The sequence below is a fragment of the Echinops telfairi genome, unplaced genomic scaffold (genome assembly GCF_000313985.2).
Source record: "Echinops telfairi isolate 266 unplaced genomic scaffold, ASM31398v2 ScPeMD7_60;HRSCAF=208, whole genome shotgun sequence".
Taxonomy (NCBI): domain Eukaryota; kingdom Metazoa; phylum Chordata; class Mammalia; order Afrosoricida; family Tenrecidae; genus Echinops; species Echinops telfairi.
This window is the reverse complement of record NW_022103958.1, coordinates 26,149,230-26,167,610: the sequence shown is the minus strand read 5'-3', so window position 1 is coordinate 26,167,610 and position 18,381 is coordinate 26,149,230. Positions and strand designations below refer to the sequence as shown.

Genomic DNA, 18,381 nt, shown 5'->3' with positions numbered 1-18,381 from the left:
TCAGCTTTTATTTCACCATGTCTTCCATGGATAGACTGGAGAAGAATGGGAATTCCAGAGCACTCTCTTGATCTCATGAAGAACAAGAGGCAGTTGTGTAGGAAGAACCAGGGATCCTGCATGCTTTAACATCAGGAAGGTGTGCATTGCAGTGCTGTTCTCTTACCATACTTACTCAGTTTACACACTGAGCAAATAATAAGAGAGGCTGCATTATGTGCAGAAGAACGAGGCATCACGATTGGAGTAAGACTTATTAACAACAAATAACTATTGAAAGAATGGAATTTATCTCAGCTAAGGACAGAGGAGGAAGAATTAACAAGCATCAACTTTGGAATCATATCCAGCTGTGTTTCAATTGTAGACGTTTGTCTTATTGGTTTATTGGCTTTGACAAGCTATACTTAGTTCTCACACACTTCCGTTTTTTATTATTAAATATAGATAAGAATCATACCTACTAAGTAGAGTTCTTATAAGAACTTAACGTTATTATCCATGTAAAGTATGATTTACAGTTTGTACCCCATACATGTTATTCATTATTCAGTGTTAGCTGTTATTAATCATGTATTAATCAATCAATTCTTATGGAATCAGCAGTCAAGAGATCAAATAACACATTGCACTGGGTAAATCTGCTAACAAGACCTTTTTAAAATGTTGAAAAGTACGTGACTTACTTTGAAGGCTAAAGTGTGCCTGACACAAGCCCTGGTATTTTCAGTTGCCTCCTAGCCACGTGAAAGCTGGCCATTGAATAAGGAAGACCAAAGACAAGTCGGTGCATTTAAATTAAGGTGCTGGAGAAGAAGAATTTTTTAAATGCTCTTAGAGGCAAGGGTGGGTGACTTCATATCACATACTTTGGACATGTTAAAAGAGACCAGTTCCTAGAGAAGAATATCATACATGGCCAAGTAGAGGGACGGCAAAAAAGAGGAAGGCTTCAACAAGATGAATTGGCACAGTGACTATAACTGTGAGTTCAAATATAATAACTGTTGTGAGGATGGTGCAGGACCAGGGAGTGATTAGCTCTGTTGAAGGTGGGTCTTTATGCGTCAGAACAGACTTGATGGCCCCTAAAAACAACACCTATTAATCACACCCCCAAACACAGTAACTTATACCATCTTAATTTCTACTCTGTTAAATCTTGGTGCTACTATGTATACAGGTATCACATCTGTTATAACAAATTGTAAGTATTACTAATTAAATAATAACATATATGCAGTTATAAACAAATTGACCATCTATTTTTTTTCTTTTCAATAGTCAAATGTTTGAAGTTCAAAGGCCTACATATTGGTCTTTTCATGTTTAATGGGCACTAACATACTCAATAAAATGTCTCTCTTGATAATTTTGAAAAGATATAACTTGCTCTTTCTTTTTCTAGGCCTAGGAAAAGATCAAGATTACATGGATGATTCAGAGCCTGCTCATTATGACCGGTCTCGGCTCATTAGAGACTCTGTTCTCAAAGATAAGTCTGCACTCAAACCAAAGTCATTGTCTAAGGTAATTAAAACTACGCTACCAATAAGTTATTTTATAGACTGGAACTTGTAAAGTTTTTCCGTTCTTTGGAATATTCAGCTACATAATTGCCTTTGTTCTGGAGTACATACATTAACAGGTTCAAATACCTATTAAAAAATTCAAAAGTGAAGTTTTGTGAAGACAACACATTTATTCACATATTCCAACAGAAATGTCAAAAACCTTAATCTAAAAAGTAAACATTTTCAGTGACATATTCCTTTGAGGTTTGTCTCACATTTGCATTCTTTTCAAGGTATCATGGTTTACTGAGAATCTGCATTTTGGGATCAAATAGATTTGGATCTGAAATCCAGTTCCACAACTTACTAGGTGGGAAAGATTGCGTGAATTAATTAAACCTTCTCTGTGTCCTGATTTCCTCATCTTTCAAATTTGATCCATGGTTTTTCTACCTGGTAGCATTTTTTTGAAGATTAGATGAGATGACCATGTAAAAAGATATGGTTCAATGTAAATATCTGATCATATAGCACAGATTTATATTTTGAAGTTTGAGAATATCTCACTGAAATTGTAGTTTTGCAGTATATAAATAATTGTATGAAGAATGAAGTTTTATAAACTTTGAGGCCCAAGAATACCAGTATCTCTCAAATCAAATAAATGTGGTTGTGGACTCTTCAGAGATCCACAGGTGATCGTGCAACAGCTGGTGCCACAAGGATACTGCTTCCTTTCGCCATTACATGTGTAAAGGCGGCACCCTCTCCTTTGGATAATTTTCTAGACAAATCCTGGATCATCCTGATCTCACTTTTCTCTTCCTTTTGCCCTTTGGCTTAAAGTGGGGAATTATTTTGTAAAAATACATTTGCATAATAAGTACCCTAAGGAGCACAATCTAGAAAATAAAGATTAAAGAGGCATGTTTTCTGTTCATCTCTGCTCTAGGCAGGGACACAGCTGGGTTGAAAAAATAGATCTCTAACTATAGAATCCTTTGCTTTTATACCTCCTATCCAAGTTAACTAAAGAAAGTATACTAACATATTCTAGAATAGTAAAATTTACTAAACTCACTGACATCAAGTCAATGCTGACTCATAGCTGACTCGTGTGGGTTTCCTAGACTGTAACGGTTTACAGGAGTAGAAAGCCCAGTCTTTTTCCCATGAATATACTGATGGTTTTGAACTGCTGACCATGAAGGTTGCAGTTCAATGCATAACCAGGGCTCCACCACCAGGGATCCCCCTTAAGTTCTAAATGTCAAGTTGTCTTGATTGTTTAAGCTAAAGTGTTTTATGTATATTTAGCTAAATTAGCTTTCCACCCTTCCCTTTACTTAATATAATTCTTGAGAGGTTAACTCTAGGTAGGGAAATGAAATGATAGATTTGGCGTATTAGCCATACATGACAATTTAACTACAAACTTATATCCAGAAATAAAATGTCATCTACTCTTTCAGGAGAGAAATGTTTTAAGTGATCATTTCGATTAAAATTTTATATATATATATATATATATATGCTAAATAAATATGTGGCTAGCTGCTACTCTATTGGACAGTAAAGATACAAAGGTATAGAATATTTTCATCATAGAAGGGGGTCTTTTGGATAAGTCAGAGTGCAGTAATCTGTGTGTGTGTGCGTGTGTGGTGGGCGGCATAACTGACCTCCTTCAGCTTCCCCAAGGCCAAGAGGCAGGAATCAGACAAGCCTCCGCAATTTCATCCTTCTTTACCTACTCGGACACCAACTCCTCCTTCTACGGCCCTCCACGTCTGTATTGGGTTCAGTAATTCATGTGCATAGCATTCTATATGTGGATATAATTTGTGATAGTACTCACAACGTGGGCGTTTGTTAGGGTCATCGGTTATCAGAAGCCAGGAGCAGTAAACAATATACAGTCATTGGTCCACAGCAAGAGCCCTCTGCAGCCAGCAGCCGAGTCTCTCTCAGGGCTTTGCCAGCCACATGGTCTCTTGGCTTTGCCTCTTGCATCAGGAAGTCCACCTGTTGCTCTGTGTCTCAGTCCCGTAGTCTCGGTGCAGTTCCCCTGGATCTGCTCCACAGTCTCCATGCCACAGTCGGTGCTTCTGGTGTTGGCCTTTGCATGTCAGACACTTCTGATGGTACTAGGCTTTCTCGCTGTGGTGCTACATCAAAGATGGCTCATCCTTATAGCCAGGGTAATGGGGTAATGAAAATTGACCAATCTCCTCAATTAGTGTTACGCATACCTTATTTGCCTAGTCCCACGTAATCATTTGGTGGCAGTTACCAAATGGTTAATTTTGAGAAATGGGTCAGAGGGCCCCATTAAGAAATTTCACTCCACACACACTGGGGCAGGAGTTTGATTGAATTGCCTAACAGCTCATTGCTAATATTTCCTAGATGCAGGACATAAAACCAAGATATCTGATTCCAAGCCCTGTCTCCTCCTCCTTCTCTTCTTTCTCTTTCTTTCTGTAGTCAGGCTGCCCACATGTATGTTATGTTATTTTCTTAATGATTATACTACAGGGAAAAAACAAAAAACAAACCAAAAAATCCTGTGTTTTGCTCCTTGGGAAGTCATTCTAGTACTAGAATTAAGAAACAAAATGTAGATGTTTTCTCTCTTCTGGTACTAATGGCTTGGTAAGAAGATACATAAAAAGTTTTGATAATCATCAACTTATTTCTTTCTCCAGTGAGTACTTAAGAGCTGTTCTTGGAAGATAGATCTCTTAAGTCTCCCTAGAGGGTATAAGCTTGGAAATGAGACATTGGCTAAGTGTTCTGCAGAAATTTTACTAAGCTTTATGGGATGTGAAACTAAATTTAATAGATTATTTTGTTAGTGTACCAGTTAAATGATTGAGATAATGGTTCTAATTGATATTTACGTATGAAGATTAATGATACACTCACATCAAACATAGTCTCTAATCGCTTAATAATGAAGACAACCAAAAGTGAGATAAGAAACGATGTGAACGTCATTCTAAGCTATTTGAGCACATCTCAACAATGAATCTATCTTCCCACCTCCAAGCTCCACAGGTTTTGTGTGTGTAGCAGAAGGAACACTGTATTTATACTTGATCCTAGCCCAAAGTCCAAGAAGCGATGGGAACACTGTATTTAAAGTTGGACTGTGATTAATGATAATAAAAATTATGTTAAAAGCTAACAATTACTAAACATTTTTTATAGCTTTTAACTGTTAATATCTCCAAAAATAAGAGTTTATTTTATCCCTATTTGGTAAGTAAACAACTGAAGGTTCAGAGAAGCTAATCTGTTATCATGTGACTGGGTAAGTAGTGATCAGACCCTGTGATACACTGAACATCATAAAGGCCTGGGCAAGGGGCTCAAGTAGCTACGAGACAGGAATGTGGGGGATTCAGAGAACATGTGACCAATTTTGGAAAATGATCATGGAGCATTAGGGGACAGTAGCTAGTGCTTTGCTTGATATTTTGTACATTACAAGACAATAAAAGTGATGCTGCAGTGCTCAGAAGGAGAGAAACTGTGCAGGAGCTTGCCCTTTCTTACTTTATATATAGCCCTCCCTTCCCTGAATCCTCCTGCTCCATTCACAATGGCCTGCAGATTTAAAATGCATATATATTGTTGTGCTTAAAACACATACTAAAACATTGAGAATACAATAAGGTCTCTATTTACAATAAATGACATTGATTACATTTTTGTGCTGTGTCACCCTTCTTGCTGTCTTTTACCCAAATATCCTATCCTATTATGCAATGTCCCCTGATAAAGACTACAGCCTTTACTCCTCCCACCTCTCCCTTGGCAACCTTTAATAAGAATGTGGCATCCGGATAGGAGAAAGGCTTATGAATAAGCTTATGCAATATGCAGTTGACACAACTTTGCTTGATGAAAGCAAGAATGCGGAGCATTTGCTGATGAAGATCAAGGAATGTACCTTTCAGTGTACATTACAACTCAATGTAAAGAAGACCCAAATCCTCAGAACTGGACCCATAGGTAACCTCATGAGAAATGGAGAAAAGTTTGAAATTGTCAAGGATTTGGTTTTGCTTGGATGTACAATCAAGCTACCAAGTGACCAAAATATTTGCTACATTAGAAAACTGTGCTGCATAAGACCTCTTTAGTGCATTGAAAGGAAGGATGGCACTTTGAGGACTAGCGTGTGCTTGACTTAAGCTATGGTATTTCAGTTGTCTCCTATGCATGTGAAAGGGGGCCATGGAATAAAGAATTGATGCATCTGAATTGGCCTGCTGGAAAGGAGTGTTGGGAGAATTGGACGAGGGCAAGGGATCCTTGGAGTGGATGGTGAAGACGGGGTGGGGGGGGAGGGCACTAGAATGGATTGTGAGTGCATAACTCATCTTGAAGGCAATTTAACCATGGGCGGGAATGATCTAAAAAAATGACGTGGGGGTGATTGTACAATTCTCCTTGATATTATTGAATGATTGAAGTATTGAATTATATCATATGTAAATTACTTGCCAATAAAACCGTTGGGGTATAAAAAAGGAAGTGCCAAGGGTGGCGAAAAGACAATATGGCCAGCGTGTTTGACATGCTTTTGACATGCTGTCAGGAGCGAGCAGTCCCGGGAGAAGGACAGCATGTTTGTACAGTGGCAGCGCAGGGAAGGAAAGGACGAGCCTCGCGGAGATGGGCTGACACCTTGGCTGCAACCGTGGGCGCAGGCATGAGAATCACTGTGAGGGGGGTGCAGGACAAGGCATAGTTTTTTCTGTGGTACATAAGGCTGCTGTTGGTTAGGGTGGACTCAATGGCACCTAGCAGCAACAGCAAAGCAATCATCTTTGGTTTCGATATATTTGCTTGTTTTATCTAATTGAGGACCTTCGGTGTTTTCCTATTGTGGTTGACTTATTTTGTTCAGCTTCACATTTTCAAATTCCATCCATGTGGTAGCTAGCATGCTTCAGAGCTTTATTTCTCTTGACAGCTGTGTACTATTCCATGATGTCCACCTATCTATGTCACATTTTGATTTTTTATATTTGGGGTGATGGACCTTTTAACCCTGGGGGGATTGTGAGAAGTAGTGTAATGCATGTTAGTACGCAGGGTTCTATTTGCGTTACTGCTTTCACTTCTTCTGGGTATAGAGGGGGCTTCAAAAATGAAAAGAGAGAGAGAAAATCATTTTCTCACGAACTCTTTGCAGCCCCTTTGTGTACTAAGGATTGAGAACGCTGATAGTTCTCTGTTCATTTGGGTTTTTTTGTTTTGCTTTATTTTTGAGGAGCTACCTCAAACTATTTACCCAGTGGCTGCATAATTCACCACTGGATCCGTGCCTGATGCCTGCTTTATTAAAATACTGCCATTCGTAAGGGTGTGAGAGATCTGTTGGTGGCTATGGGTTATGTGTTGGCCTGCGAACCAGAAAGTCAGTAGTTTGAAACTACGAACTGCACGGTGGAAGAAAGGTTCACAGCCTCTAAAACCCACGGGGCAGGTCCACTCCGTCTTGTGTGGTAGCTTTGAGGAGGAATCAACCCAATGATGATGCGCTTGTTTTTGGTTTGGGTAATGGCTAACAATAGGGCTGTGGTTGCATAGTGAGTTAAGCACGGAGCTGATAACTAGAAAAGCATTGTTTCAAACCTGCCAGCCAGCCTCACTGTGGGAGAAAACGGAGATAATCTGCTTCTATAAAGATGTATAGCCTGCAGGGGAAGTTGGGGGAAATGGAGCCCTGGGTACAAGGAGGACAAGAAAGATGAAAATGTCCTACAACTAATTGTGGTAATGATTGTGCAACTCTCCAATTAAACTGTTTATTACAAAAGTGAAAAGACAACCACTCCCCCTGAAAAAAAAAGGTAAAAAAAAGATTTATAGCCTCAAAATCTTTTCGAACAGTTCAGCCCTGCTCTGTGGGTTTGTTCTGAGGAGGAATCACCTCAGTGGTTTTAGTGGATAACATTGTTGAGCACCATTCCTTGTGCTTGCTGGCCAGAGGCTTATGTTCTGGTGTATTGTCTTTTCATGAATTTTGGTCATTTTTTTTATTGAGTTATTTGTGTTTTTGCCATTCCATAAAGGCTTGTTAATCCCACAAAATGAATCTCTCAAAGTATATGAATTTGAATTTACAGTATTATTCTCAAGGGAGAATAACTGTCAAAAGTCAATCATTGTTGTGTTTATTCATTACTTTCTGACAGTCATGAATATATAATTTTGTTATTAATTTTATTGTTGTTGTTGACATCCTTGCAAGAAACACACCAGGAGTGTAGATGAGGGTTCTGTTCATGAAAACCTGTAGGAGTGACTTACGAGGCCTTTAGCAACGTTTTGTTGCTAAAATATCTCAAGTTGTTGTGGGAAGTTAAAGTTTCCTGCTGCACGAGCATGCTGGAAAATCCATTTTCAAACATGCTGATTCATTCACAGTTGTGTCCATTAAGTGGCTACCTCTTAGACTCAGTGGCTCTCATTCCCAATTATAAGCTGCCCTGTGGAAACTTTCCTGACAAATTAAATCTAACCATATGAATGTAGCCATAGGGAGCTCAGAGCAGCCTACACTATTTTTTTGAAGGTAACAGTCAATTGTCTTGCACTCAGACTACAATCACTTCATTGTATGTAGCCTAAAGCCAATACAAAGCAATGCCAAGTTGAACAGATGCGGGGTTCTTTCGAAACCACACAGGTTTCTATTGTTCGCTTTCTTTAAGGACCAAGAACATGAAATAATTTCCTCAAAAAAACTGAGAAAACATACACTTGGTTGAACAATTGTTAACTATTTAAAAAAGCGTTACTTGGTTCATCAATAATCATAATAATAGTAAAAAGTTTTAGCAGAAGTGCTTCTTTTATCTTTTGTGTTAATCTTCCCAACTCATTCAAATAGCTTAAGAATATGCAATGAATTATTAAAAATGACACTAAAATCATCAAAATGTCACTGACATATGACTAAATGTCACTTTGGTGAATCATACACAGACACGATTAACCAATGACATATGAAGACAGCCCTTCGCCCACTATATCACCTCTCTCCCTTAAAAAATAAATTAATAAAAAGCAATACAGGAGTTCTTATAAAGAGATGAGTTATCTTAACAAAAAATCATTATTCAGACTCAGGCATTTAAAGAGTTGTCTAAAAACCCTCCCGTCAAATGCTTTGTGCAGCATTCAATATGTAACACTCCAGCTAATGGAAAAAGCAGGCGGTGGCAGGGTGAACTTTCTGTTGTCATGCTGAAGAGTGCTTTAAAGAAGATCGTCATTCGAGACGCTGTTGTCAGCAATGAAGGATCCCAAATGCAGCTGAACCCGGGATTCTGACCGTGGTATGTTTAAAAGTCCATCAGTCTAGAAATGCTGTATAATTTCAGTGTTTATTTAAAAATATAGCGAGAAGCCAACTAAGGATCATTTGTTATTGATTTCAAAATTGGGGGTGAGCATAAGAGGGGGCTTTGATAGTTCATGGGAAAATGGAATGAAAAGATAATGATTTTTTTTTCCAAGAACATTTTGAGGACCTTTTATATCTGTTCTAGGAGCCCTGGTGACATCGTGTCTAAAGCCAGAGGCCACTCACTAGCTGTTGGTTTGAACCCACCAGCTGCTCCCCCGGAGAAAGATGTAGCAGATAGTCTGCTTCCATGACGATGACAGCTTGGGAACCCCATGATGCAGTACTAGTCTGTCCTGTGGGGTTATTATGAGTCAGATGCAACTCTGTGACCGGGGGCCTGGGGGTTCATTTTATTTAAGATAAAAAACATAGTGTGATCAAAATGTGTTGGCTTTAAGTATTAGAATGCTTATCGTAAATGAGAAATATCCCTTAGGTGTTGTTTTTAAATATTGCTACAGGTATTTGATTATTGGTTTCATAGAAATAGCCATTGGAAAACTACTTTATAAAGTTCTTAATTAAAAAATATAAATTATAAGGTATTACTTTTGAAATGTCCTTAAGAAATTACTAATGGACATCATTTTTCTAAATAAAATAGTTTTAATAAATAGAAAATCTGAGGGAAAATATTCTGAATTTAGAGAAGCCTGTGTAATAGTATTAAGGAATTCACTGTGCTATGCATTGTGATTTAAGTTAGGGGGGGATATTTTCTACATACTCTTGTCATTTTCTTGTGGTTTTAAAATGATATAAAGTTCATTTCATCCCATTCTAAAAGCTTTATTTTTATTTCTTTGTTTAAAAGTGGCAAATGCATCACTTTGGAGAGTCCATTGCTCTAAAGATGATTAAAAAATGCTTCTGTTTTACTTTTTAGGAAATTAATACTTAAAGTATTCTTTATATAATGTTTAATACATATAGAACAGTGAGCAGGAATATAGTTTCTGTCCCTTCCTTTATTTACGTGGCTAGCCTTCCATTAGGAATTTCACTTATCCAAATGGTGTTTAATTGATAGCACAATTAAAAAACCACCGCCGGTGTTCCACCGTAGATGGTTCTATTGAGAAAGGGTTGGCTTTCGGTGAACCTATTACTTGGGGTCAATAAAATGGGTGGAGAGGAAAGACGGGCTCAGTCACAACACTCAGTACACTGTCTGCTACAGTGTGGGCATTCAATCAATAACACATTTCTCTCCTTTAATTTCTTTTCTTTTCTAATTCTTAATGCTAATTTGTACTTGCTTCATAATTTTATTATTTACTTAATCCTCTTGCTTGTCATTTGGGTCATAGTTCATCCAGTCATTCTCGTCAGGTAACTCAGGTGTTGGGATACAATTTAAAGTCTCAGCTTCAATGATGGACTGTGTATGTTCTTGATAATTCTGATACTTTGTTGCCAAGGAACCATCTCTGTTTATTAGGATACACCATTTATTGGAATCTGGCCTTAAGAGAAAATGTCTGATGATTCCCTGGATCAGTTCAGTGTGTGAAGAGGCCTGGGATAAGCAGGGAATGACATTTGTCCCTTGTTATGTCTGAATTTCAGGGAATAAATATGTAGCCATCAGTATGAGAATGGCGATTGTGTTTAGGGGGACTCTCCGGGACAAAGTATGTGGTGTGTAATTACATTTGATGCTTATAAGATGTAATTCACTGCGCTAAAAGCATGTATATAAGCAGAACAATCCCTAATTGTTTGATTAAAATATAAAAGAGACGTCTCTCTCTCTGGATTTTTTTTTCCTCAAGAAAATGTGATGTTTCACTAATGATATTTTAAGGTTCTAATCTCACATTCTAAGAACTTTTAGCTACAGTAACTCACAAAACATGTTTCTGTTTCTAAACAGACATAGCAATGGATGAACAACAGAATCACCAGCAGGGTTTCTTGAGGCTTGAAAAGTTGTTTTTCTAACAAATTCCCTGTTGGCATTGATCCTGCTGGAGTGGGGACCATATCTCATAATCTCTGCCTTAAATTGCCCCTTCATACCTCTGTGTCCAGTGAATTTTCAGAGGCTAAAGTGTGACAGATGCTATTGCTAAGTCTAGGTAAGCATTCATGGATAAAACAGACTAGAGTTTGCAAAACATATAATCTGGTGGAGATGTAAGAAATGCATAAGTAAACCAACATGTAACTATCTCTCCACATTGCCATTAGTGTAGGAAGAAAGTTAACTGGGTGTAGAGTCATGGAAGAATAGCTAGGCCAGGTGAACAGGGAAATAAACTCTCAGAAGTGCACAGTAAGACAAAAGGACAGGAAGCCAGCCAAGGGAACCATGGGAGGGAGAGGCGTGTCCTCTGTGACTGCGCACAGATGAGACCCACCTGGTGTGTTGAGAATCCCCCTGTGACTTGAGGGACCAGAGCACGGGAAGGGGCAATACACTGGCTCAGGATGACCTAGACAGAAGTTCGCAGCCATAGTATTTCAGAGAGCTTGCAAACTATAGCAGGGGGTTCAGACTTTGCTCTGAGTTTAAAAAGGATCCCGGGAGGGTTTTGAGTAAGGGATGGTATCAGATTGCTGTTTTCCTTAGTTCATTCTGCATATGACAGCAGGGGGCAGGGCGCAAGGGCAGATGTGAGCTGGTCTTAGAGCAGTCCGATTGAAATGGGTTGGTGTTATACAAATGTGTTGAAGTAGACAGACCAGATCTTGTTTTCTAACAGTGACATGGAAATCCCTGAGATACTCTGCCTTCAAAAAAATAATATGAAAAATTACAAGAGGTTGATTATTTGATCACATTGGAACACAAAGTGTGAATAAAAACAGGTTAGAATGCAAAAGTATAATATGTATGCATGTGCAACGAATCTTTAGGCTAGGAGGGCTATAGGTGATTTTATTTATGTATTTTTAATTCCCGTTCACTGGGAGAGAGAAAAAGAATAGTTTGAAGAAGAACCATCCCACTTTGTAATTAGTCTTTTCTTGCTAAATTACTCCTTCATATAAGAACCTCCAAAAGATAGACAGTGTCTACCACAACGGTTTCCAATCTAACAATTGTAAAATGGTGCAGGACCAGGTAGTGTTTCATGATTTATTGTTATGAGTCGGAATTGATTTGAAAATACCTAAAAACACCGACCTTGGATCAGTATGATAGACCATGTTCCTCTCTAGTCCCTGCAGCATCATGCACCAGGTCCTGCCGCACAGGGACTCATCACCACCTCGTGCACTGAGTGCAAGCTAATGAAATGAATTAGGAAAATGTCACAAATGAGGCGAAGTACTATTAGTGAAGTTCTAATAGTTGAGGTAGTTGAAGTTCAAGAACTGAGGTAATGTTTATGGAGGAAACGAAACCAAACTTGTCTTAAAAATGTGTAAGAATTCAGTAAATTCACTTCTCATCATATGTAGTAATAGACTAACCAGGGATGTTATTTGGAAGGTGTCCTCCTCAGAAGTACATAGAAGGCCAGAATGTTCCTCAGAAGTGTGAATGGTGAGGCTTTGTTACCTTTCCTTTGGACATGTTACCAGGAACTATGGGTGCTTAGAAAAAGACACCATGCTTGGTGAAATAGAGAGTTGCCTACAACAGTGAGCTCAAATATCACAATGATTGGTAAGGACAGCTCAGGACGAAACGATGTTTCATTCTTTTGAAAATGACTTGGAATTGACTCCATAGCATTTAACAACAGCAACAACATATAAACAAAGAATATTGAGGTTATCATTAGCCTCACAAAGGCTGGGTGAGGGGGTCTAATCTCTTGTAGAAGGTAAATAAATCTCCTTCAGTAGAAGGTAACTAGGTGATGCTATAGCAGTAAAACTGAAGAGTGTTCAGCCATGTAAAATTGCAATAGGACACGGCAAACTGCCCCATGGATACTCTAGGGCTGTGGCATGAAAATCAACAGACTTTATGTCATTAAGTCCATTCTGACTCGGAGCTATGCTCTGTGATAGAATTGAACTGCTGCCCGATAGGGTTTCCTAGATCATTTTCACTGAGCAGGTCTTCCCCAAACAGCAGCTATGGTATTGAACTGGTAGAGTTTGGGGTTAGCAGCCACACTCTTAATCATTGCCCCACCAGAGTTCTTCAATCGGCCATAAGAACATACATATGTAATCATGACAGAAAAGAAATTACTCATCCATGAGAAACAGGGCATCTGGGTAATGGGTTCTAAGATTTGCTCACCAAGTATCTAAAACTACATAAGCTGCAGACAATTTTTCCTTGAAAAGGAAAGAAACATTGAGGAGAACCAGTATCAGGTATACTTGACCTCAAAGATTCTTTGCATTGAAAAATAACCTAAGGTATATCCAGTTATTTCTCACTAATAACGTTTCTGGCCAAATGTAAATGAAGGAAGCTAAAATTAAATACATGTATCTACATAGAAAGATATTTGTTGGTTTAGCCAAGCATACTTCCCTTTGTGAGTAAATGAGGCTGACTTTCTTCTCATATCCTACGCTAGCCAATCAATATTCCCCATCCTCTTGGCTATAATGATAAGCACCAAACCTCAAACCAAATTAATTGCTATCCAGTTTATTCTGACTCATAGCAACGCTATTGGACAGAGTAAAGCTGCCCTCCTGTGTTTCAAAGGCAATACATTTTTACGTGAGTAGACAGCCTCATCTTTTTTTCTTGGAAATGCTGGTGTTTTTGAACTTCAGATCTTGCAATTGGCAGCCCAACATATAATTCACGAGGGCTCCTGTAATAATAAGTACAGTAATGGACAATAAAAAACTGAACTCCATATGGGGATGTTTGCCTAGAGGTGTAGGAAAAGGACTCGCCGTCTATCTATCACCTTTGTATAGTTGTTATCCCTGAGTTCTTTTGAGCAATACTTTCACGTTCATTTTATTTGTTATCCAGCCTGTCTTGCCAGAAAAGGTGATGATTGCATTTTAATTTGGATGGGGAAAAAAAGAACTTTAAAAAATAAGAAGGGTGTTGGAGAATATAACGGTAGCCCACTCAGGATTTGAACAATTGCAGGAAAAGTACACACAAGGGCACAAGGTCAGTAACAGGTAATGTCTGTTCTGAACAAGAGACATATCTGAATGAGACACTTAACGTCGGGAGAAATGGTCAGGGGTAAACTAAATGTGAAAGGAGCTCGTATATGAGAACAATAAGGATTTCGGTCAGAAGTCTTATTTTTATACCCATGAAAGCAAACCTTTTTGACATTTTTCACATGGACAAAGGCTTTTTTACGCAGGACTGGATTGAGGAGTCAGCTGGCTAAGCAGCTGCCAGAGGCATGAACACATGTTAAAACCAGTTAGAGCTGTGTAACCACGTAACTCGGGTGTCCACGTATAGCTCTTTACATATATAACACAGTGAAGGAAGGTTATGCTCCCAAGTTCAGTTCAAGTAATAAACCTGTCCGTTTAACTCTGAAGGGGATATATGGCAATCAAGGTAGGGTATGTTGTATAGAAAACACAATGTTAGCATATTGGACTTTTATATATCTAATAGGAGTAGTAAGTAAAATGAATTTTAAAGATTAAAAACAAGAACTTACTGATAGTTAAGATCAATGGAATGATTGGCATAGTTGTAAGGGACTGCCTAGTCGGTTCCGACTACCCTATGTGAAATATGCAAAACATTGCTTGTTTCGGCCCCATCCTCCCATCCTTGCTGCACTGGATCCAGTTGTAGCAGCCGAGGCGTTCCGCTGGGCCTCCTGCATGCCCCTCGATTTTACTGTCCTGAGGGCTGGTCCTTCCTAGTACCTTGTCCAAATTACCCGAGACAAACTTTCACCACCCCTCCTTTTTTAGGAGGATTCTGGCTGTTCTTCCAGGACAAATTGGTGCCATCCTGGCGGTCCATAGGAGATTCAATGTTCTCCATCAACATCACAATGCAAAGGCATAGATTCTTTCTCCATCTTCCTTATGCATCCTGAAGCTTTCACATTCATGTGTATTGATGATGGAGAAGATCATGGCTGGGTGGGCCATGCACATCTTAATCTGCATTCCCACAAGTGCTTGGTGACACTTCCAGAGGCGTCTTTTGTAGCAGGTTGCCCTCATGCAAGATTTCATTTGATGTCTTGGCTGCTGCTTCCATGGTGTTGACTGTGGGTCCAAGTGGAATGAAAGCTCTGGAAACCTCCATGTTTGGATCCTGCTTTAGGAAGTTGCTTCTTGTTCTAATATGAAGATACTTATTTTCTACCAACAGATCCACAGTTTTATCATATAGTCTGTGAAAATGGATAATAATTTCCATCACAATTTTGTAGATATAAATCTTCCAATATCCTAGTGAAGAGCTTGGTCCTTGGGTTGGGAACACATAGCTCTGTGTTCTGATGCAGCCACTTACAGGCAGCCCTCTGTGCTTCAGCTACCTACCTGTTAAATGGGACAGAGGAGTTGTGATATTTGTGAGCAATCAATGGACAAATACACATTTTTTTAAAGATTAGCACATAATAGTTGCTCCATAAAGAATATGTCTACACATGATTACTAATGGAAAGTTGAAGATTTGAGAGATTCATTGTTCCCAGAAAACACAGGGGAATGCGTGGGAAAGCTGACATAGGATCAGGCAGCCTGATTCCAGGCGAATGAAGTGACAGAGGTCAGGGGTAAGAATGAGAAGAAAGGCAAAGAAGAGGGAGATGCTAAGCAGTTTGAGGACAGCATTACACAGTAAAACTGAGGAAAAAATGATATGGGTCAAGGGACTATCTAATGTATTGTGCATAATAAAGCCTTGCCTCAATTTCTTCTATACTCGAAGATGACAAATTCTGCTCATTCACTACTATTTTCCACAATTTGGGTTTTAGAATGGGGTGTGGAGGAATAATAATAGGATGAAGGTAAGTTCATAATTATTAACTGCTTCGAACTTTAAAAAGAGATCAGATCTTTGACTACTAGAATATTTGTTTTTCTCTGCACCATGAAATGAATGTTGAAGTGCGTTTGAAGGAGCTTGGTAATACCTTGGTTGGTTCTTGCTGACAAAATTTTCCATCAAGTTTGAGAGATGAAAGAGGTGGAAGTATAACAGATGCCTGATAAGAACAATCTGAAGTGAAGCGGAGCAAGCAAAGATGGGGGAAATGCTTGCAAACAAAATTGCAATCTGTTGTTATTCTGAGAAAGTTCCAAAGGGCAAACAATCCTTAAAAATAAATTTTAAAAGCTCCTGATATCCTATATTAAAATGGACTCAAACTGACATCTCCCTTACTCCAGTAGTATGTGCTGCAGAGGACAACACTAAACCTACAGCTTGGGGAGAAGGACCAGCCTGCCATGTCCAGATAGAAGCAAATCAAGAAGAAAAAAGAGAGAGGGAGGGACTGGGCCCCATACTGGCACACCAAGCCCTGAGGATGACAGCCCTGCACAGAGCTACTAAGGCACCGAGAGGACTGTAGGGCCTACAACAGCTCAAGAAATGATGTCTCTTCACTGGAGCATACCACGACAGATGACAGTACTGGGGACACACAGTGGGCAGTGAGTGAGCTCTGTTTGATCACTCCCACAATGGGACAAACCAAAAAGGGAACATAACAGATAAGCAACAGGAGCAAAGCAAAGCCAGAACAACCCTGAGGAGTCCCCAAAATAGACTTCAGGCTAGGAGGGGCAGTTAATGGAACCCCCCCACCCCAAAGGACCAATGGGGAGATAGTCATAAAGGTCAGCAGACAGGCCAGGAATTATGTATGCTTTTTTGTTTTTTGTTTTGTTTGTTTTGCTAGATTTTTTTTTCATTTATTTTTGTTTTTTCTCTTTTATTCAGTTTTTTGTTTTATTTTGTCTCTGTTATTGTTCTTTTGCCTACTAATATAAGATAGGCATGGGAAGCAAGTCCGAGGAGAAAGCAATGGGACCAACAGTTCCAGAAGGACTTTTGGGGGAGGTGGAGGCCGGGGAAAGGAGCGATGAGAAACCAACGCTGTAGACAGGGAACAACTAGGGAATTAAAAGCATCAATGAGAAGGACATAGAGATCTGGTGTTGTTGGAGCAGTAGCAATCTAGCTGAGAGGATTTACTAAGAGGAATAAGAAGTGTAATCATGATGATGGGGCAGGAGGAAGGCAAAAGGAAACAGAGGAAAGATCTAGGAAGCAAAGCTATGGATAGAGGTATAAACATAGGTGTGTACATACATAAATACATTAATTCATAAAAGTAGAGGTATTTGCTCATCTCCTCCCTGCAACCCTTCTGTAAGGGGATGTCCAGTAGTCTACAGATGGGCTTTGGGTCTCCACTCCTCACTCTCCCTCATTAACAATCATACAATTTTTTGTTCTTTGATGCCTGATACCTGATCCCATTGACATCTCATAATCGCACAGGCTGGTGTGCTTCTTCCATGTGGGCTTGGTTGCTTCTCAGCTAGATGGCTGCTTGTTTATCTTCTAGCCTTGAAAAACCCAGATGCTATATCTTTTGATAACCGGGCACCATAAGCTTTCTTCACCACATTTGCTTATGCTCCCACTTTGCCTTTTGCAATCGTGTTGGGAAGGTGAGCATCATGAAATGCCAGTTGAATAGAAGAAAAGTGTTCTTACATTGAGCGAGTACTTGAGTAGAGGCCAAATGTCCATATGCTACATTAATACTATACCTATAAATATTTGCACATAAAGCTATTTCCCCACCATCATATGTAAATGTATTTACATATGCATATTCCTGTATTTAGACCTCTATAAATGCCCTTTGCCTCCTAGTTCTTTCCTCTATTACCTTTTACTTTCCTCTTGTCCCACTATCATTTTCAGCCTTCATTTGGGTTTCAGTAATTCCTCTCAGTTACATTGTCCTTGATCAAGCCCTACCAGGTCTCCTATACCCTCCATGCCATCTATTTTGGATCACTTGTTGGTCCTTTGTCCTTGGGTTTGTTAACACCCACTTCCTATCCCCCACCTCCCCTTCTTCCATGTCCCCCTGGAACCGTCAGTCCCATTGTTATCTCCTCCAGATTGTTTATCCTGCCTATCTTATCTAGATAGATCTGAAGAAATAATAATATGCACAAAACATGAAACAGAGCAAAACCATTGAGAGTGTAGTATAGCACCAATGAAACATACACCTTTCCTTTAGTTCTTTAATGCTTCCTCCTCCCCACTATCATGATCCCAATTCTACCTTGCAAATCCAGCTAGACCAGAGGATGTACATTGGTACAGATAAGAGCTGGAAACACAGGGAATCCAGGACAGATAAACCCCTCTGGACCAATAATGAGAGTAGCGATACCAGGAGGGGAAGGGGAAGGCGAGGGAAAAGGGGAACCGATCACAAGGATCTATATATAACCCCCTCCCTGAGAGATGGACAGCAGAAAAGTGGGTGAAGGGAGACATCAGACAATGTAAGACATGAA

General features: G+C 39.3%; 1 protein-coding gene across 1 annotated transcript in view; it reads left to right on the top strand.

Annotated features, from left to right (window-relative positions):
* The window catches only part of ANO3 (anoctamin 3), a 225,775-nt gene that overhangs the window by 27,089 nt on the left and 180,305 nt on the right, over positions 1 to 18,381 (top strand). The window contains exon 3 of the mRNA XM_004708249.2: positions 1,409 to 1,530. Coding sequence (XP_004708306.1) covers positions 1,409 to 1,530 — 122 coding nt within the window. The remainder of the gene's footprint in view (positions 1 to 1,408; positions 1,531 to 18,381) is intronic.